The 18,185-nt window shown below is 41.3% G+C and overlaps 1 protein-coding gene across 8 annotated transcripts in view; it reads left to right on the top strand.

Annotated features, from left to right (window-relative positions):
* The window catches only part of ALK (ALK receptor tyrosine kinase), a 317,234-nt gene that overhangs the window by 277,654 nt on the left and 21,395 nt on the right, over window positions 1–18,185 (top strand). For 7 of the 8 annotated variants that reach the window (XR_010612843.1, XR_010612847.1, XR_010612844.1 and 4 more), the window contains 8 exons: window positions 3,037–3,199; window positions 7,555–7,705; window positions 10,137–10,268; window positions 11,207–11,351; window positions 12,306–12,488; window positions 13,969–14,067; window positions 15,047–15,199; window positions 16,364–16,462. Coding sequence is in view for 1 of the 8 variants with exons in the window: in XM_065679710.1 (XP_065535782.1) it covers window positions 3,037–3,199; window positions 7,555–7,705; window positions 10,137–10,268; window positions 11,207–11,351; window positions 12,306–12,488; window positions 13,969–14,067; window positions 15,047–15,199; window positions 16,364–16,462 (1,125 nt within the window). In the remaining 7 variants the exon portion in view is untranslated. Of the gene's footprint in view, window positions 1–3,036; window positions 3,200–7,554; window positions 7,706–10,136; window positions 10,269–11,206; window positions 11,352–11,760; window positions 11,777–12,305; window positions 12,489–13,968; window positions 14,068–15,046; window positions 15,200–16,363; window positions 16,463–18,185 lie in introns of those variants that run through there. The other variant, XR_010612849.1, reaches the window with a different exon arrangement.

Here is an 18,185-nt window from a genome sequence, read left to right as displayed (position 1 = left end):
AGTTGCAGAACCTGGGAGGCTTTGCATATAATCATGTATATACCACAATATATACAAGATTACAGTAGAACTACTTTTGAAATATAAGATAGTAGCTCCTGTGCTCAGTCATCTCCAGGTGTCACCTCATAGTCCCTGACACAACGTATCTGTGGTTTTCATTCCTTTAGTATCATGCTTTTAAAAGTGAGATTCCAAGAGCTTAGGTGACTTTCTCTTGCTTTTACTCTGAGACTGCTTCTTCACTGGAAGTGAGCCCCCTCTAGTATGTCCAAGAGGCAGAAAATACAAAAGTTGTTCTGGTTCCTTCAGCTCAAAGTCTGAAGACATAACATCTGCAGAAGGAGGACATTTTTCTTCTACCAGAAGCATTTTGATCTACCAGAGCATTGGGCTTTTATAAGGAAACAGAGGGCCATTGGAAACAGAGGGCCGAAATATGGAATAGTTCATTGATCCCCTGTCCCTGGAACCCAGTGGGAGCCAGGAGCTGCCAGTTTCAGGTCCCACCATGCTGTGTGTTACATGTGTGATAGTCCAGAGATACTTTTGTCAAAGCCAGGTAAGCAGATACATAAGGAACAAGATTTATTTAAAGAGAGTCACTCAGAAATGTAAAACTTCTCCACAGCAGCAGTATGCACATGCTGTGGTCTGTCCTAGGTTTTATCACTTCCAGTTTTCCATTTTGATTCTCTTGTGTTTTGGTCTTATTGCCCCTTGAAGGTCACCTGCTTCTGCCTTTGGGAACATTTTTGATGTTTCACTGGAGACATCCAAGTGGCTTCTTATTGTTCCAAACAAGCACACTTACCTGCCTGCTTTACTAAACATATGTTTCAATGCAGGTGCCTTAGCCCACTGGGATATTGCAATGTTATATCACTGACAGAATGAGTCTCTCATCTTCCATTTTGTGTGAGATTTTGCTTTGAGTTTAGGTTGTTGTTTTTTTTTTTATTTTAAGAATAAACATAAGTAGCTTCTGGCGCAAGACTGTCAATATCAGAGCTACTGAAGCATTTTGCTTTAGGAACTTTTAGACCTTGCTTTCTTAGGTGCTTTTCCCCTCTTACCTGTTGTTCTTGTGGTTTCATGGGGTTCATGAGCATCAAAGAAGGAGAAGGAAATTCTTCCATTTGCTGTTTACTAGTTTTAAAACTTTATACTGCCATCCATTTCAGAAGGATTGGAAAAATAAGTAAAATAAGTATGTAAGTATCCATATAAAACAAGGAATGGTAGCAAAATCTCTAGAGGACCCTAGCAGGGGAGTTTTGAGGAGGAATGGCATAGATTTTGCAGTAAGAAGGAAGTTATTCTCTTGCAGTACTTAGATTGGGAAGCTTTCCTAAAGTAGTAGTTTTGCATCGCTTCTTGAAGTAGTAAAGGCACTATTACAAAGATTGGGGTTTGGTTTGGATTTGGGGTTTTTTTTTATTGGCTTGTGTGTGTGTATGGGGTTTTTTGGGGGGGGGGTGGTTTGATTTTTTTTGTTTGTTTGTTTGTTTTCCTATTTGGTTTCGGGTGAGGTTTTTTGGTTGGTTTGGTTTGGTTTTGAGGCTTGGATTTGGTTTTTTTGGGTGTTTGGTTTTGGTTTTGATTTTTTTCCCAGAAATCCCAGCCACTTCATTTCTTAAGTCCTGCAAAATTATTTGATCTATTTCATGCATTGAACTTGTTTATAAGAAGGAATTTAGCTCAATATCAGTGTTAGCTTGTGAAAAGTGAATTCAAACCTTGTGCTTGGCTAAACTCATGTCTTTCCTTGTATTTCTGCTGGGTGAACCCCTCCAGTAACAGTAATGGTAGAACTGCTGGCCTCGCTCATCCAGACACATGCAGACCATCATTTCTAGAGCAGAGCAGCTTAGGCAATAGCTCCAAATTCCAAGAAGCAGATCAAGCTCTAAACTAATTAGTACCAGTGATGAAGAGTCTGTGTGTGTTGTGTTACATTAGTTGAAGCTGGGGAGGAAAATGGTGCCCTTCGAGAAAGCCATAAGGAGGACTAGCTGGCCCAACTTCAAGTAGAAATAATGTTCTTTATATATATTTCAAGTCTTTCAAGTCTTAAATGGCAGTAAAATTAACTTATTAGCTTGTTAATGAGTGATAAATCATGTAACATGCACCAGACATGCTTAGTCCATTCATTTACCATCTAGATCTTAGTTTTGATTGCATGTGAAATATTTGCTGGTATACTAGCAAACATGTTAGGGTTGGTTTTACATGAGCATTGTGGGCTTGCAGCTGTGCCAGCAGTAATAATGAATCTTTAAGGCAAAGGACAGCATTTTCAACATCATGTATTCAAACTAAAAAACTAGATTTTTGAGGCACAGATTAACAAAGCTTTGTTCTAGAAATCCATTTGTACAGATCTAGTACTTCCAGATGGTGAAAATGGGTTTAATAAAGATACATTGATTTACACCCACAGAACATGCAGAGCCGAGTGCTGGTTTTACAGGCCTTGGTTAAGTGTTTTGCCTTCTCAAGCTTAACTTGCTTCTCTTGTAAGCAAGTAATTATTCAAAGTACAATTAATTTACTGTTATGTTTTAATCACTGAAATGATGTTGTATGTACAGGGTTTTATCTAATTAACAGTTACTTTCCTATATAAAATAAGTAATCAAATGTCTGTAGAAACTGAAGGGGCTAAAATGCACTAGCCTTGAGGTTATGAGTGTGCCATTTAACAGCCCAGAGAGCAGAGCCCCAAACTGGGTGGTCTGTGTTGCATTTTTTCTCTACTCTGTGATCTTTGCCTTTTTGAGCAAAAAAAAAAAGTGAAAGAAAAAGTGAAGCTGTGTTCATAGTTGTGGTAGTTTTCAGGAGTTGTGGGTGAGAAGCTGTCGAATACTGAGATACACAGCACTGAGTCTTTTAAATATACTGTGTATTTGTCCTTGCTAAAACCTCAGGGTCCAGATTCTTCTTTGGTCTGACGAGAGAATGAATAAAGAGCAAAACAGCTATTTGATCTTTGGATGTTTGGGTCATGCTTTGTACATGTCCTTATTTCAGAACACTGGTTATTTACAACATGTGGTGCCAGTGGACCCTATGGCCCCACACAGAGCCAATGCAACGATGCTTACAGGAACTCCAACCTCAGTGTAATTGTAGGAGCTGAGGGGATTCTCCAAGGCATTCAGATCTGGAGAGTACCAGCAACCAACACATACAGGTAAGGGAACCATCTCTGGTTGTCATGATATATCTTTGTGTTTGAAACATAGCTAAGCTGCAGATATGCACTAGGCATATATGAAGTATTATATTCAGAAATTTGCCTTGATCTGCTTGGGTTTTACTTCTCCTTGATCCTGTTATTTCCAACCTTTCCAGTCTCAGATTTGTTGTCTGAAAGATGGAACTTGTTGGTGAAAGAGAGAGGAAAAGAAAGAGACCATCTGAGGCAGACACATCTTTAGCCTAAATGGTTAAAGGTTAGGAGAGCTCTAGAAGTAGCTGAAAATCAAGCGTTTTGACCTCCCCAGGCCAAGGGGATATCCTATATGCCATCCATTGAATTCTGGGATCAACATGAGTTTTTCCTACTCTTCACCTAGCATAGGAGGTACAATCTGTGTCAGCATATCTTACAGCATGGCTTGCATCAAGCTCTGCTGAGCATCTTGGCTTTCCTGAATCTAGGCATGGTAAGTTGAACCTGAAGCCTGTCTCACTGCTGTAGAATTGGTTTTGAAAGCCGGCCACCTAGATGTTGGGCTCTGTGATACTGACGGTTCTAATGCTTAAATCCCTCTGTGGAGTTATTTTCAAAGGGAGATGATCAGATACAGTTCAATGCTCCTTAACCAGATTTTTTCCAATCATTTTTCCTTTTTGCTCCTGCTGGGGAAAAAAGTAAATCAAAGATCAGTTCAGTGTATCTGAAGGGTAACATCAAGCTATTACATGCATCAGTTTGTAAGCAGAACTGTCTGTTTGAATCAATGACTGACTAGTGGTGGGGTTTTTATGCGACATTCCCTATTGAAACCAGTGATAGTATCATGGATTTCAAAGTAGAACACTCCACTGAAGGCTTTGAACAAATTTCAGTTAAAAGTTACTGGCACCTTCCTTTTCTTTCTCTTTATTGAAAAAGAATATTAGTATTGAGGATAGATGTCAGCCTCTAACAAGCCTACTGCAGTTTTGAGAAACTGGCTAGACTAGGCTAGGCACAAGATCTGCCTGAGTGCCTATTACCGCAAGGATTGATGGTAATGAAAAAAGCATTAATGATATTTTACTCAGCTATCAAAAATGAGTTGCCTGAGGTGAACAGAATTTTTCAGGACCAGCATTCAGTAAATATGGTTATAAAGTATAGTCCAAAAGAGAAGAGGCAATAAACTTACAACATTGTCATTTTTTTTAATATCGCAGTGCCCAAGAAGAGACAGAATTCCAGTGCAACTGTAGGCTGATTTTTACTACACAATACAAACTACAGGTCCCGCAGGGAGGGCCTGTCTGTTTAAGTCCTGTAAATGACCTAATAGACTTTTAGGTTCTGTATAGTTAATAGATGGATAATGTCATTGGTAACCTATATGTAAATGGATGACATTCTCTTCTGCACCTCTTAAGGCTCTGGTAGAGAATTCACAGCCTGGGGAAAGACAGAAATTGTGAGTTTAAATTAACTTGACATCTTCCTGATTCTGTGCTGCTGAAGGGGCAGCAGAGTCCCCCAGTACAGCATAGCCCTTGGAAAATGTCAAGTTGCAGTATCAGTTCTAGGGCTTTCCATAGTCTGGACCCACTGCCTGTATTTAGCTCTCCCCTGCAGGCTTGCTGCACTGTGGATGCTCTAAGTTATCCTGATAGCCATCTCCAATATAGCTGACCCTGAGATAAAACCCTCCGGCTGGCTGTTGGGCTCTTAAGAAACTTGTTGTTATGCCTTATCAGTGTGTTTTACACTGTGTGATGTAAAGCAGTGAGTTACATTCCTGCTAATTGTATGAGAAGGATAGAGTTTGTGTAGACAGGAGGCAGGATATGTGTTACTAAAGTGCAAAGACAGAAAGCTCAACTTTGCACAGAACTCTACTAGCACAAGCTAACCACACACAGAAAATCCCACCGTGTATGAAGGTCTGCCAAACACTGTAGGTGGCTTCCTTTGAAGACTGGAGTCCTATGTGCTGCAGTGCTGATACGGACAGAATCATCTGGTTTGCTCTCAAGGAGCTGCACATTGTGTAACAATAAAATTAGTCAATATAAAAGAATATTTTTCTTTTCAGATTTCCTTCTAAGCATTCAGAATGTCTTGCTATCCCATAGCTAGGCCTGTGATTTAAGTATGAGAGAAGTGAACTGTAAAAAATTACACATTACCATCCATTATCCAAATTCTTCCAATTTTTAAGGTGAGAGTGTTTGGTTCATTTTGTCGAGTGCTCCATTTGTTGTTATTTCCACTGTCCTCTCTTTTCTTTGGTCTCTTCTTGTAAGGTAACACAGGAACACAGCACAGTGGAATGTAAAAAAATGTCCTAAGTTGGCCAGCCCAGGCACTGGATTTTCTCATATCCTCAAAACTTGCTCCAGTGTCTCCCATGACTTGTCTACCTAGAGGTGTTTTTTTTTCTCCAGCCCTGGTTTGCACTGCCAATGCACTCTGCTCATCCTGATTCTTCCTGAAGATAGTTTTCTTTTTCAGTTCCTACAACTATCATAGAAAAAGAAAAGGAGGAAGACAGTGGAAGGTATTCCGTGTTCCAAGTGTAGATACTCAGGGTGGTCCGAATCTTTCTTCAGGGCCAATATGGTTAAATGAATTCCTCCTGTGAAAGAAAGTTTTGCCTAAGGAAAGGGATCCTGCTAAAACTTCAAGTCAAGATAACCCATCTGGTTAAATAATGACACCCATTTTGAATAAGGACTGACTGTCACCTGAATCTACCTTGTTTTGTGTGCAGCTTTTGAATGAGGCCAAAATGTTTTCTCCTGACCTCATTGCTGGTATGCAAAATCTGTTCATACACAGAAAAATATGGCCCCTACTTGCAGCCAATTAGCCCTGCCAGCTTGCTGTGCCTGACAGTGCACCTCATTAGCCATTACAGAATTCTACAGCAAATCAACTCGGCCTTCAGATTCATGCAGCATCTGTTCAGGGTAGCCCAGTGCTATGTGTCCATCACTTTTCCTGCTGGCTCCACTGCAGCCTTACTGAGGAATGATGGCTTTGGTTATTATCAGTGGCATGAACATAATCGTGTCACACTGTGAAGATCTAATGTACTTTATGGAGCACGTGATGCTCCATAGTTGCTTCAACTTCAGACCATGCTGGCTGCCTCAGAGCAGTATCACAAGGTGAGTTCTTCATGCTAATCACTAGGCAAGTTGCTGGCTGAGAGTAAGCTGGCTGCCCAGCCTGTTCAGGTGCTCACATGTGGTGGATGCTGTTGGTTTGTTCTGCTTGTAACCTGTTTGCACTTGCCTGTGCTGGGCAAAGCCCAACCTGGTCCTAGAGGAAAGGAAGAGTTAAAGCAGAGCACCTATATTGTAACTGGTTAGAAGCTGAGAAGACTGTTTTTTTCAGGCTGGCAGCCACTGTTTATATGCTCCGGGTTGAATTTTGCTCTCATGGAAATAGCTGCAAGCTACTAATGTCAGTGGAGAATCACCTACTTATTTCAGATCTATGTTGAGCTTGTACCACCACTGAATTGCTCAGGAAGTTGAGTAACTCTGTCTTTTGTTGTGGCAGAGACGTGTGTTTTAGCATGATTATAAAGTGCTTTGAAATCCTTTGACAAAAGCTGCAAATTTTTTATATACTTCGAAAGAGGGAGGAGGAGCTGAGCAATACAGTAGTATAGACGAATCTTTGGGACATCGGAATCTTAAGTCCCAGAGCGCAGCAGTCTGTATATGCAGCCTAGCCACGCTTTGCTGGAAACAATGAGATGTTCATGGTGACTGAGTTTAGCTAGGAGGCTTTTGCCTTTCTTGTTTACTGCAGGTAGTGTTGTGTCCATCTACTCTTCTATATTCCTCTGGTCCTGGGAATAGGAGAGCTATTTCCCATCTGTTTCACGCTACCAGGGCCAGTTATGCTATCTGCTTTCTCAAATCTCCCCCTGTCAATCTAGTGCTTAATGTTCACTTTAGCCATATGTGCCGTACTTACCAGTTCTTCTGCTTCTGTTCTTTCTCTTCCTTGCTGCAAACCTCTCAAGGGTATGCCTTTTGGGAAACAGGATGTGTTTCATGCTTTAAGTTTGAAACTGCAGGGACTTGCTCACTCTGTCCTCAGTGAGTGTTTGTCCAGGAATCAATGTGAAAGAAGTTTTATAGCTACCTAAGTTCATAGGTCCACATAGAGCAGAGAACCTCAGTCTTCAAGCTTTGGGCTTAGATTTATTTCAAGTGTCAGGTCTTCAGGGCACGGCTCTATGGCACTGTGTACAGTTCAGATGTGCAAAACACTCAGTGCCCAGAAGTGCCTTGAGTAACTTCCACCTGTCTGGGACAACTCAGTTGCTACGCTCTTGTTTTCTTTTCCTGCAGCATCTCAGGCTATGGAGCTGCTGGTGGGAAAGGAGGGAAGAATACCATGGTCCGGTCCCATGGCGTGTCTGTACTGGGAATTTTTGACCTCCAGAAGGATGATACTTTATATATCTTGGTGGGACAGCAAGGAGAAGATGCTTGTCCTAGTGTAAGTGATTGCCCTTTCTGCTTTGTCCTAATCTCTTCTACGAATCTATGGAGTTTTGTCTCTTTACAGAGAAAATCGTTCTTCTTGAGGGGGTTGAGTTTATATGGTTCAAGGGATAGTTACAGTTTTACTGGGAGAGCATGAGTATGAAGAGATGAAGTACCATGTCACTGTTCTCACTTCCTCTTCAACATTCAGGCCCCCTTGATTATACACTACAGGTTCCTGACTGATACGCATATCTCAAAGCACCTGTGTGGGTTTCCTGAGGGAAAAGACAACCTGGCCTTCCTTTCCTCTGGAGATCAGTCTTCAAGGTTGACTTCACAGCGCTTGGTCTTCGCCTAGCCCTGCCATTATCATAGTACTCTGCAGCTCTGGAGACACCCACCTCACAGGGCCTGTTTGGTTATTTTCTGTATGGGAATGGGAGAGACAAATTAATCACCACTGGGTCAGTCCTGATTTTTGTGTTGCTAGCCAGTTATTACTGCAGATGCCTTGACAGAAAGGTGCAACTTCCACCAGTTGCAGGCACAATAATGTATTAATCATTTAGTATTCTTTGGAGGATGAGGGAACAGGAGGTTCTTATGGAGGGAACTAGGCATTATCTGATGAAATTTCACCTGCAGGTTTGAGCTAGACATTTAAATGCTGTGCATTTCTCAGCTGTTAATGGCTGGCATCCAATAGATGAAAGTTTAGCAGTCTGTTACAGCAGGGGAAGGTTGAAGGACATAGACAAGAAAGAGGGGGTCTCAAGGCTGGGTGCCAAAGTAAATAATGTTAAAACTAATATTATACATATCTACAAACAAACCATTAACATGAAACCTCTTTGAAATGAGAAATGTCCTAGCTCAAGCTTCCATCTAATGTCTGTAACCAGGACATTCCAGCTCAGTGTAATATATGGACTCATTAAATTGCAGGCCACTGTAATCTTAGTGAGAATTTATTGAGTGCTAATGCAATTCTTTCATTGAGGCAAAGAGATTGCATTGACTTGTAGAAGGGACTTTTACTAGATTGAATTGTAATCAGTTATGTCTTTGCCATGAAGGATTATTATTTTTTTAATTTAATTGTAATGTAGTGGTTCCTTTGGGTCGTTGACATTGTCATTTTATTAATCATTCCTACCCAGCCCCAAATCAATTACGGAGAGGGAAAACTAGGGAAAGGAGGATTATATATTTCCATAGGCAAGTTTGCACACACAAAATGGATGCTATTTATTCTATGGCACAACCTAGGACACGTTTTGTGGTCAAGAGGATAATTTGTAACTAAGGGATGCTTTTATCAAGTTCCTCTTCCAAAAGAAAACACATACTTGGAAGTAGAAGGCCAGTCCTACTATAACAACTGTTAGTGCATTTTTCCCTTAGTGTTGTTGGCTTAGTGAGTTCAGTGTGTATAACAAGAACATGTTACTGAGGTGAAGCATATAAAATAAGATAGAAGCAAAGTTTGCAAGCTGCAAATACTCACAGCAGAGTCTTGCTTGTTGTGCACTTTAGTGATCCAATTTAAAATAGAAGCAGCAGCTAGGTCATAGTCCAGAAGTACTTATAAATATTTTGTTTGAAATCAGTTAGTGATTTGCCTAACACAGAAGGTTAATTACATTTGGTGCTAATTGTTGGAGGGGAAAAAATGCTAAGTAGGAAATACAGTGACTTATTAGTGAGGTATTTGTTTTAACATCAGGTCAACATTGCAGCCAGAGGTGGGATTGCACCTATTTGCTATGCTTTGAACTGTCTAGCATTGGTAATTATAGAAAAAATGCTGCTACAGCATCTATCAGGTAAACACCGATACTTACCTGGAAGTTTAGGTGGCTAGTCTATGTTGAGCTCATTGCTACTGTCCATGCTATGACTGTCTGAAGCTAGCTCTGGTACATCTATATGAACCACTGATACAGCTGATATTCAGGGTAGATGCACACTGGCTGCCAGGCCTCAGCCGATAGGGCATTGGAAGAGAAGTAAAGAAGCTTGGGTTCTCTCTGTATCTCTGCCATTTGGCTGTTTTGTGGCATGGGGCAAGGCACATAATCTGCTGAGTTACTCCCTTCTGCCACTTATGAAATACAGATAGTTTACGCTAGGAAGTATTTGCAGTAAATTCGGCTACGTCCTGTATGTTAAAAGTTTATGGAGCTGTTTTACATGGTAATAGATATCAGCGCTGAGCTTGCTTCAAAATAATTCAATTTAAATGGCAACAAATTCTTCTGACAAAGGTTGAAGCAAAAAGCAAGATTCTTCTAGAAGAGCATTCATTTGTTTCTGCTTATGTGATTTTACTGAAGGACAGTTTATTGGCTTGGGAAGGTGAAGGATCCACAAGGCCTCTGTGTGTGTGCAAGGGCATGGAGATTTCTTACCAGAATTCAGACCTGGTTTTCTGTTTGCAGACTAATGAAGTTATACAGAAAGTCTGCATTGGAGAGAACAATGTGATTGAAGAGGAGATACGTGTGAACAGAAGTGTCAATGAATGGGCAGGAGGAGGTGGAGGAGGGGGAGGTGCAACTTACATATTTAAGGTATGGAAACATAGTCCTTGTGCATCTTCAACAGGAACACATCCTGCCACTTGCCTCTAGTGTTGCAGCCTGAAGTTTCTGAGAACCCTGTCTACATCTCTGGGAAAGAGTCCACAAAGGGAGTTTGGGGTATCCTTCATCTCCAGTTGCTAGCTGTAGAGAGCCGGGTTGGCCTTTCACAACTGTATGGAGTAGCATGGGCACATTTGCTTCAGTGGCTTGGAATTTCCTTTGCAAACATAATAGTTGGGCCTGCATTTTTTTTTTTTGTTCAATGCAAGTGGAGATGCTGAGACATAATTCTACAGTAAATTACTTATGACTTTATTCAAATCTATCATTGTAGAACATTAGATTTCAGCTACATTTGGCCTGTACCATGCAATGACAAGAAAAGTCAAGGATAGCCTGTATGTTTTCTATTCACAACCCTATAGATAGGGGCTGCTGATCTTTCCTGTCATGTACTAGCTGAGAGAGTACACGTTTCAAACACCAGTTTCAGGCATTGACATTATGTTTAGATCCCTCAGCTTCTACATAATTCTATATAACCCTGCATGCTTACGTAGTTTCCAGTTTAGCAGACTTTATGGGTGTAGAACTATATTGCACTGTGTAGAGCAGCATTTCTTAGCTATTTCATTTGATGAAAGTCATCATACAGTAACATTACAAGCTTTCCAAGAGCCATCAACACTGTAGGTACAATTCATAGAGCTGCTGATGCCACTGTTTTCTGTTGCAGAACTTAGGAGGACTAGTGCTGTTCATTAATCTTTTGAATGTGGGCGCATAAATAATGCAATGGTAATTTGTAATGCTGAGTGGGCCTAGATGCCTGCTTAGTGCAACATGAAGTAACTTCCATGTGGTTGAACTTCCATTTGTGTGTTTCATTCAATTTGAATGCTGCCTTTGTTTCTGAATTTGTTAAGATGGAGAATGGAGAACCGGTCCCCTTGATAATTGCAGCAGGAGGTGGTGGCAGGGCCTACAGGGCCAAAACAGACACATTTCATCCAGAAAGGCTGGAGAATGATTCCTCTATTCCAGGGCTGAATGGAAATTCAGGAGCTGCAGGTAAGGAAATTTCTTCTTTTTAAGAAAACCTTTGTGAATATGTGGTACTCACAGATTCCTCCTCACAAGGAGATGAGGCAAAAACACAGTTCAGGGGGAGCATGGAAGTGTAACGGATGCATATAGGATATAACACAGTGCAGGATACTTGGCCTAAATCATGAGAGATGGTATAGCCATAGCAATGGCAACATTCTCCCAAAGTAATGTAGTGACTCTCATAAGCAAAGTTGTTTGATTTTTGATGTGGGAGTTTGAAGTGCCATCCTCTCATGGCCATCCTGCTCCCTGCACTGTTTTGTGCTGTGTAGACATACTCACAGTTTCCCTGACTTATGCAGAAAGAGCATAATTGCACCCTGGCTAGAAGTCTCTGTGAAGAGACCTTGGATTGAACAACCAACAGAGCTAACAGTGAGTCACTGGTGAGTATATTATATTTAGAGCGGGACTGGGACATGTTTTTACATCCCTTTCACTAAATTCCTTTTGTTCCACTTTAGAACTGACATAGTTTTTTTTCAAAAGTACTTTTTTGCAAAGAGAATGGGAAGGCTCTGTAAGCCAGAAACAAGTGGTTGGGGAGTAGACAAGGATATCTTTATACATTTTCCATAGAAAATACTTGGCCTTGTTTGTGTCATGGAAGAAAATTAGCTCTATCCTATCTGAAACCAAGACAGTATGGCAGGTGAAAAGAAGTGCTGATGATGAATGTGGTCAGAAACCCTACAGAAAGGTCAGTGTAGCACTGTGTAGCAAGCACAATCTCCTCTTCTAACCAAAGCATAAGATTCTTACTTTCAGCTGAGGTGCTTTGATGAAGTGTTTGTTCTGCAGTTACTGGCAGTGCTTGTGGGTTTTGGGGTTTTTTGTTTGGTTTGGGTTGGTTGGTTGGTTTTGTTTTCACAAAAATAACCCCTACCTGTGCCTTTTCTCTTCTCTTAACTGCAGGTGGTGGAGGTGGCTGGAATGATAACACTTCCTTCCTGTGGTCAGGAAAATCCTTGCTGGAAGGTGCTACTGGAGGAAGATCCTGCCCCCAGGCCATGAAGAAGTGGGGGTGGGAGACAAGAGGGGGTTTCGGAGGGGGTGGAGGGGGGTGCTCCTCAGGTGGAGGAGGCGGAGGATATATAGGTAAAGTGGCTTCGTGTTCAAGGTGTTCCTTCCCCTCCTTTAGTGCTAATGATCAGCAAAATGCTGATAGATAATTCTCCTGTAGCTAGCATATTTGACTGTTGCGTATTAGTATGTCTGTGTGTTGCCTTTTTAGTACTAGATGAACATACGCCATTTAGTCTTTGAGCACATAGCCAGATGTCAGTGCCTCAGCTGTAATTCTGGCTTTGCATTCTGCAAAATGGGCCATCAAGATCCTGCTGTGATTCTTGAGCCTTGTATTTGGGGTTATAGTGCTGAAGAAGGAGGAGCCACAGGCTGTGTGCTCCCATTGCCAGCATCATGGTTTTGAGGACTTTGTTCCTGGAGACTGGCAGCCAGGCTTTATGCCTGGGGAGAGATGCCGCTTCTTCTACCCTGTCCTGCTGTGGGTGAACCTTGGTCCTGTGCAGATTTTCTCTGGGGACAGAGGCTCAGGCTGCCAGCCAGGACCCCTCTTAATAACAATGGTGGTGTTGGCTTCAGTCAACAAGGAGCTAATTTCATGTGCTGCAGGTCTCAGGGCAGCTGTCAGATGGCATTATGTTGATTATAACTGGTGTGGGCCAGATTCAAGATCTCGACTAACACTTAATCTCATGGGCCACATAGATTTTCCAGCCATCTGCACTGTGGTGGACTTCTTAACCCCTGGTTCTCCACAGCTTATATCTAGTATATGATAGATGAGAAATCCTGAGAAGAAGTAATGAATTTAAATGATTAAGTGCATGTTTTGTACCAATGTTACTGTGTAATGCTTCTTTTCCAGCATAATGACTCACACAACATAATTTTTGTTTCACTGAAGATGGTTAAAGAAGAAAACCCATTTTTGGGTGGGGTGGGGGAATCTTTGCATGCTTGTAGTACAAAATATATGGCCCGTACTGTGCTTCTAGTATCTTGTATGTATTGCCCATACTTTGTTCCTTATATGTTCTATATGCCCAAGCACAAATGTGCAATACATAAATTTCTTCAGTGTCCACTCCTGGTGGTCCACCCTGCTTTCGGGGTGCAAAGGAGAGGAAGGATATCAGCTTATTCATTCCCTCTGCTGACAGTACATACCTTGATCAGCAAAGATACTGGACCCTAGAGGACTGGTGTTTTCCAGTCTTTTGGCTACATTAATTTTAGGAAAAGCTTACATGTTTCATAGCATCCAAATGGTTAAAGATGAAGTTTGTGCCTTAGTTTGCAATAGCCAGCCTAAAACAGAGCTAAGAATTTGATTGTCACAAGCTGCTGCTGTTAAAGTTCTGGAGATAAAAGAGACCAGTGGTTCGTGCCACAACTTGCTAAGTATTCCCTATATGTTAAATACTTTGATTTATTCTCTTTTCTCATTTGGATGTCTCCCTAAATATGCTGAAGTCATGCATGTTGAAATGCTTATCTGTATTTTAGTGCCAGTGAGCCTCCGTCTGTTAAGGTAACTTCTGGTTTGACATAGGTGGCAATGCTGCAGTGGACAATGACCCAGAGATGGATGGGGAGGATGGTGTGTCCTTTATTAATCCAATTGGTACTTTATACACTCCAGCACTTAAAGGTATTCATATTAGTCTGAAGTCTTCTAGTGGGTTTATTTCATGTTAAGAATAGTTTGCATCTGTATGACACTTTACAACCCTTTGGGTACAGTTTACTGCCATAATGAACACGAGGGGGCAGAAAGATAACATAACAAAGTCCAATGGAGAATAAACAGAAGTAGCAGGAAGAAGCTGGGTAGAAAGAACGTCAAGGCTACTAGAAAACACTTCCCAACAATATGGTCTACCAACCATAAAGTAATTTTGGCCAGGGAAAGTGGTAACAGAACCTGAATAGTTAAGATAATTCAGGAAAGAAACAGACAAAGCATGTGACTGTTCACTGACAAAGAACACATTCCTTAGAGCATCCCTCAGCAAAGAATCCAGGTTGGACCAGGGAGTTTCTAGAGAAAACAGTACAGTGCTGCCCAGCAGTGGTAGTGATAAATACTGCAGTTCCAGTCTGTGTTTGCCCAGAAGTCAGTGTCTTGAATATGTTTGTGATATGTTCAGAAAAATACAAAAATATGTATTTGCTCAAAATCCCAGTCTGCTTTAGAACAGCCAGAAGTATTTTCAAATACAGATGCACTCTAGCCCTATGGATTCAACCAGAAAGTTTTAAAACCACTGTAGCGTTTGATCCGAGAGGGAGTGAAGACCATGAAAGAAAAGGGTGAGCCCCACAGATTGCTGAAAGGGCAGGTTTCCCTTAGCCTTGGCAGCAGCCTCCTTGCTAGCCTGGTAGGACTATCTGCTCAAAGAGCCAATGCAACTCAACTGCACTGGGGCTAATACAGCTGGATGTTTTTTCCTGTATGAGAAAAGGTCAGGAGCTATTGAAGGTGGGGAGAAATCAGCCTCTTAGATGGGGCCCACCCTGCCACATCTGGCAGTTGTGAACACCATGCTCCCTATTTCTGTTAGTGCTCAAGGGAATGTAATGAATTATCTTCACAGTAATTAACACAGCTTCTTTCATCCACTTCCTAGTGACAGAGGGGCATGGAGAGGTGGATATTAGGCTGCATCTTAACTGCAGTCACTGTGAGATGGACGAGTGCCGTGTTGATCTTGAGACTCAAAAAGTCATTTGCTTTTGTGAACCAGGCACAGAGTTGGCTGAGGATGGTGTGTCATGCATAGGTAAGTAGGTGTATGGGGTAGGCTTCTAATGTGGGAAACAGAAAATGCATGGCAAAAGTATAGTTTGGACTGTAAGCCATCCTGAAAGTGTTACCGAGTCTTTCTTAAAACTGGCTCCTGTTGAATGTTATGTTCTGCTGGTATATGCTGCAGAGTTATTTTGCTAGGATATAGACACATCAGTGCTGAGCAGCATTGCTGGTTTGCTTTACCATATATGTTTGGCGTGCTGGGCAGCACTGAGGAGAGGCAAATTTTGTGTCTGGTTGCGCTGATACTTACGTTCTGCTCTGAAATCATGAAAGCTTGCTCACTGAAGGAATTTTCTAGCAAAACTTAAATACCAGGTCAGTCCTCTTAAGAAACAAGGTAAAGGAGAATATAATTCCTTTGGATTTGGACATACAAGGTGCAAGTGCAGAATCTGTGTGAGATTTTGAAGACAGTACCTGTACTTGCCTTTCTTGAAAGACCAAGTGCTCAGAGCTCCATTACTAGGTTTGCTTCGTATTCTTGCCCAGCAGTTAAAGCAAGTGACTCCAGGGTTTTGAGATCCTGCTCTCAGCTTCATCACTGGCATGGGAAAATTGTTCTGTATTTTTACCATTCTCATCTGGAAAACGGGTAAAAAGCATGGTCATTTTGCCAGTGTGAAGTAAACCTTAATAGATGGTCATTCGATGCCTTGTGATCCCAAGTGAGGATGCAGCTATGGAATACTTCAACCTACGCTTACCGTTATCAGGGTTTTGTGCCTAGGTTAGATGCATTTAGGAGATGATATATTGCAGTGCTCCTTCTGCTTTTGCTGTGATTTGGCATTGATAGCAGCACTTTAACCATGGCAATGTAATGTTCTTTCCACCTCCCCAACCTCCTGCCCCTGATTTTTATGGTCTTGTTTTCATTCTGAGGGAGTGCACATGTTAATTTGTTGATAGCAAACCATCTGTTTTAATGGCTTGATATTAATTGAGGAAAAGTGAAACAATGAGGTATTAGAGGTCAGAGATCCAGGGAGCAGATCATGCCAGAGGTTGCTCCCTACACTATAGGAACAGCAGATGAGTAAATGGAAGAAGGAGCAGAAAAATCAGTCTGCAAAAAAGTGACTGCTGGAAGATCATTTCAAACATGTAATTCCTTCTTCTGCTTCTGTTACAGCTGAGCCAGTGGTTCATCTCCCCCTCTCCTTGGTCTTGTCTGTAGTGACTTCAGCGTTGGTGGCTGCTTTAATTTTGGCTTTTTCGGGAATCATGATAGGTGAGTGTTTCTCTGCAAAGATATTTCCATATGAGGGCTGGATGTGAGCCAGGATAATTGGACCCTGAGAGGCAAAGGATTCAGGTTTTTAACTACTGCAGTATTTAATGACACCTTCCCACACACACGCCTTAAATTCAGATTTCAGGAGTTGTTTCCAACCACAATTACCAGTTTGAGGAGGTTTCAGTTACTGACTGCATCTTGAAAGAGACGTGATTCCTTGTGTTGTAGTGTAAAGCTGCCAGAACACAGCTGCCACTGTTTTCGTGAGATCTGGTGTTGGTCCTTAATGCCTAAAGCAAGATTTTTATTTGTGTGCCTATATACAGCTTTTGTCTCTTAAGGTATGACATTTAGGCTTGAAATTCTCACATAGGCTCCCCTTTTACAAACTGCTACTTAGTAGGATTTGGGCATTCTTGGCATCTTTATTTGAAATTCTAAAAGGTACTTTTCACCCTTTCATTTTCCTTTTTTAAACAATTGCTCACCTTCATTCGATTGCAAGCAGAATAGATTTAAATCAGTTAAAAGCAGCCAGGGATTCAAACCACAGCTCTGCCACCTTTCTTTGGCCACACTGTATACAGTCTGGAGGAGGGGAGGGATGTACCCAGAGCAGTAAATGGCAACTATTAAATTAGATCTGTGCAGCTGTTTCAATTTTAAGAATTTCAGGAGTTATCAGTTGCACACACATGGTCCTACATGTATGATTTCTGGCCCAACAGTACCCCTTTAAAATTACTAATTAGTTCTCAGGGAATGGAAGTGTAATCTTCTTTCCATCCAACTACCCTATCATTGCCATCTCAGGAAAGAGCAGTGATTTAAAAAAATCAAAGCAAAAGCAATGAGGAAGAAAATGGAGGACAGGAAGGGTTTGTGGATAGGTCATTACATCCATCTGCCTTTGCAACTGCATGTTTACCCCTTAAATTCTTCCCCTGAGCAGTGTCTGCTGGAGAAGATGCAGTATCTATTACCATCACAGGCTTTAGGCTCAATCAGCTCCCTCAGAAATCAATACTAAGGGTAACAGTGGTTCAACCTGCTCATGATTGGCATCTTGCTTTGAAAGAAAATACTGCAATATCAATTACTATTTCAAGAAATATCCACAGGATGTCTTCTTCCAAGGCATGATTCCTTAATGATGTTTCAGAAGTATCAGTGAAGTGATTGAAGGAATATTACACTACCATAAACTGATTTCGAATGTAGTCCAACCCTGTTGTTTAGAAGCACAAAGTTTTGCAAAATGAGCTAGTTTTCTGTACAGTGTGTTATTCTGAGGGAAGAGTTTATTCTATCAATTTTTGAACAATATGATGCAATAATGCATTTCAGATTTTGGTCACTTCTATGTGATTTAGAAAAGCAGGGTATATCCCAAGTTTGGAACTGGATTCAGAAGGTCCAGTTAAACTAAAGAGCTAAACTAAAACAAAAACTTAAGAACTGTGAAATCAGAAATCTCCACAAGTGAAGTTCATTGTACTTCTTCCAAACAGTTCATGAGCAAGCCTGTTTCTTTGGAAGATGTATAAATCAAAAGTTCCTGGAAACTTCAGATTCCATCTGTATTTATTTGATACACAGAAATATGACAGTCTGGTTTGATTCACTGAAACTTGGCCACATAGCAAATTCCAGTGAGATGTGCTGTACAGCTGCTGTCTTGTTCCAAAGTTAGTCTGTGTCTCTGGTGTTCTGTATT

Source organism: Lathamus discolor, chromosome 5 (genome assembly GCF_037157495.1).
Source record: "Lathamus discolor isolate bLatDis1 chromosome 5, bLatDis1.hap1, whole genome shotgun sequence".
NCBI lineage: Eukaryota > Metazoa > Chordata > Aves > Psittaciformes > Psittacidae > Lathamus > Lathamus discolor.
Note: the sequence above shows the minus strand (reverse complement) of the source record. Positions and strands in the feature narration are given on the sequence as shown.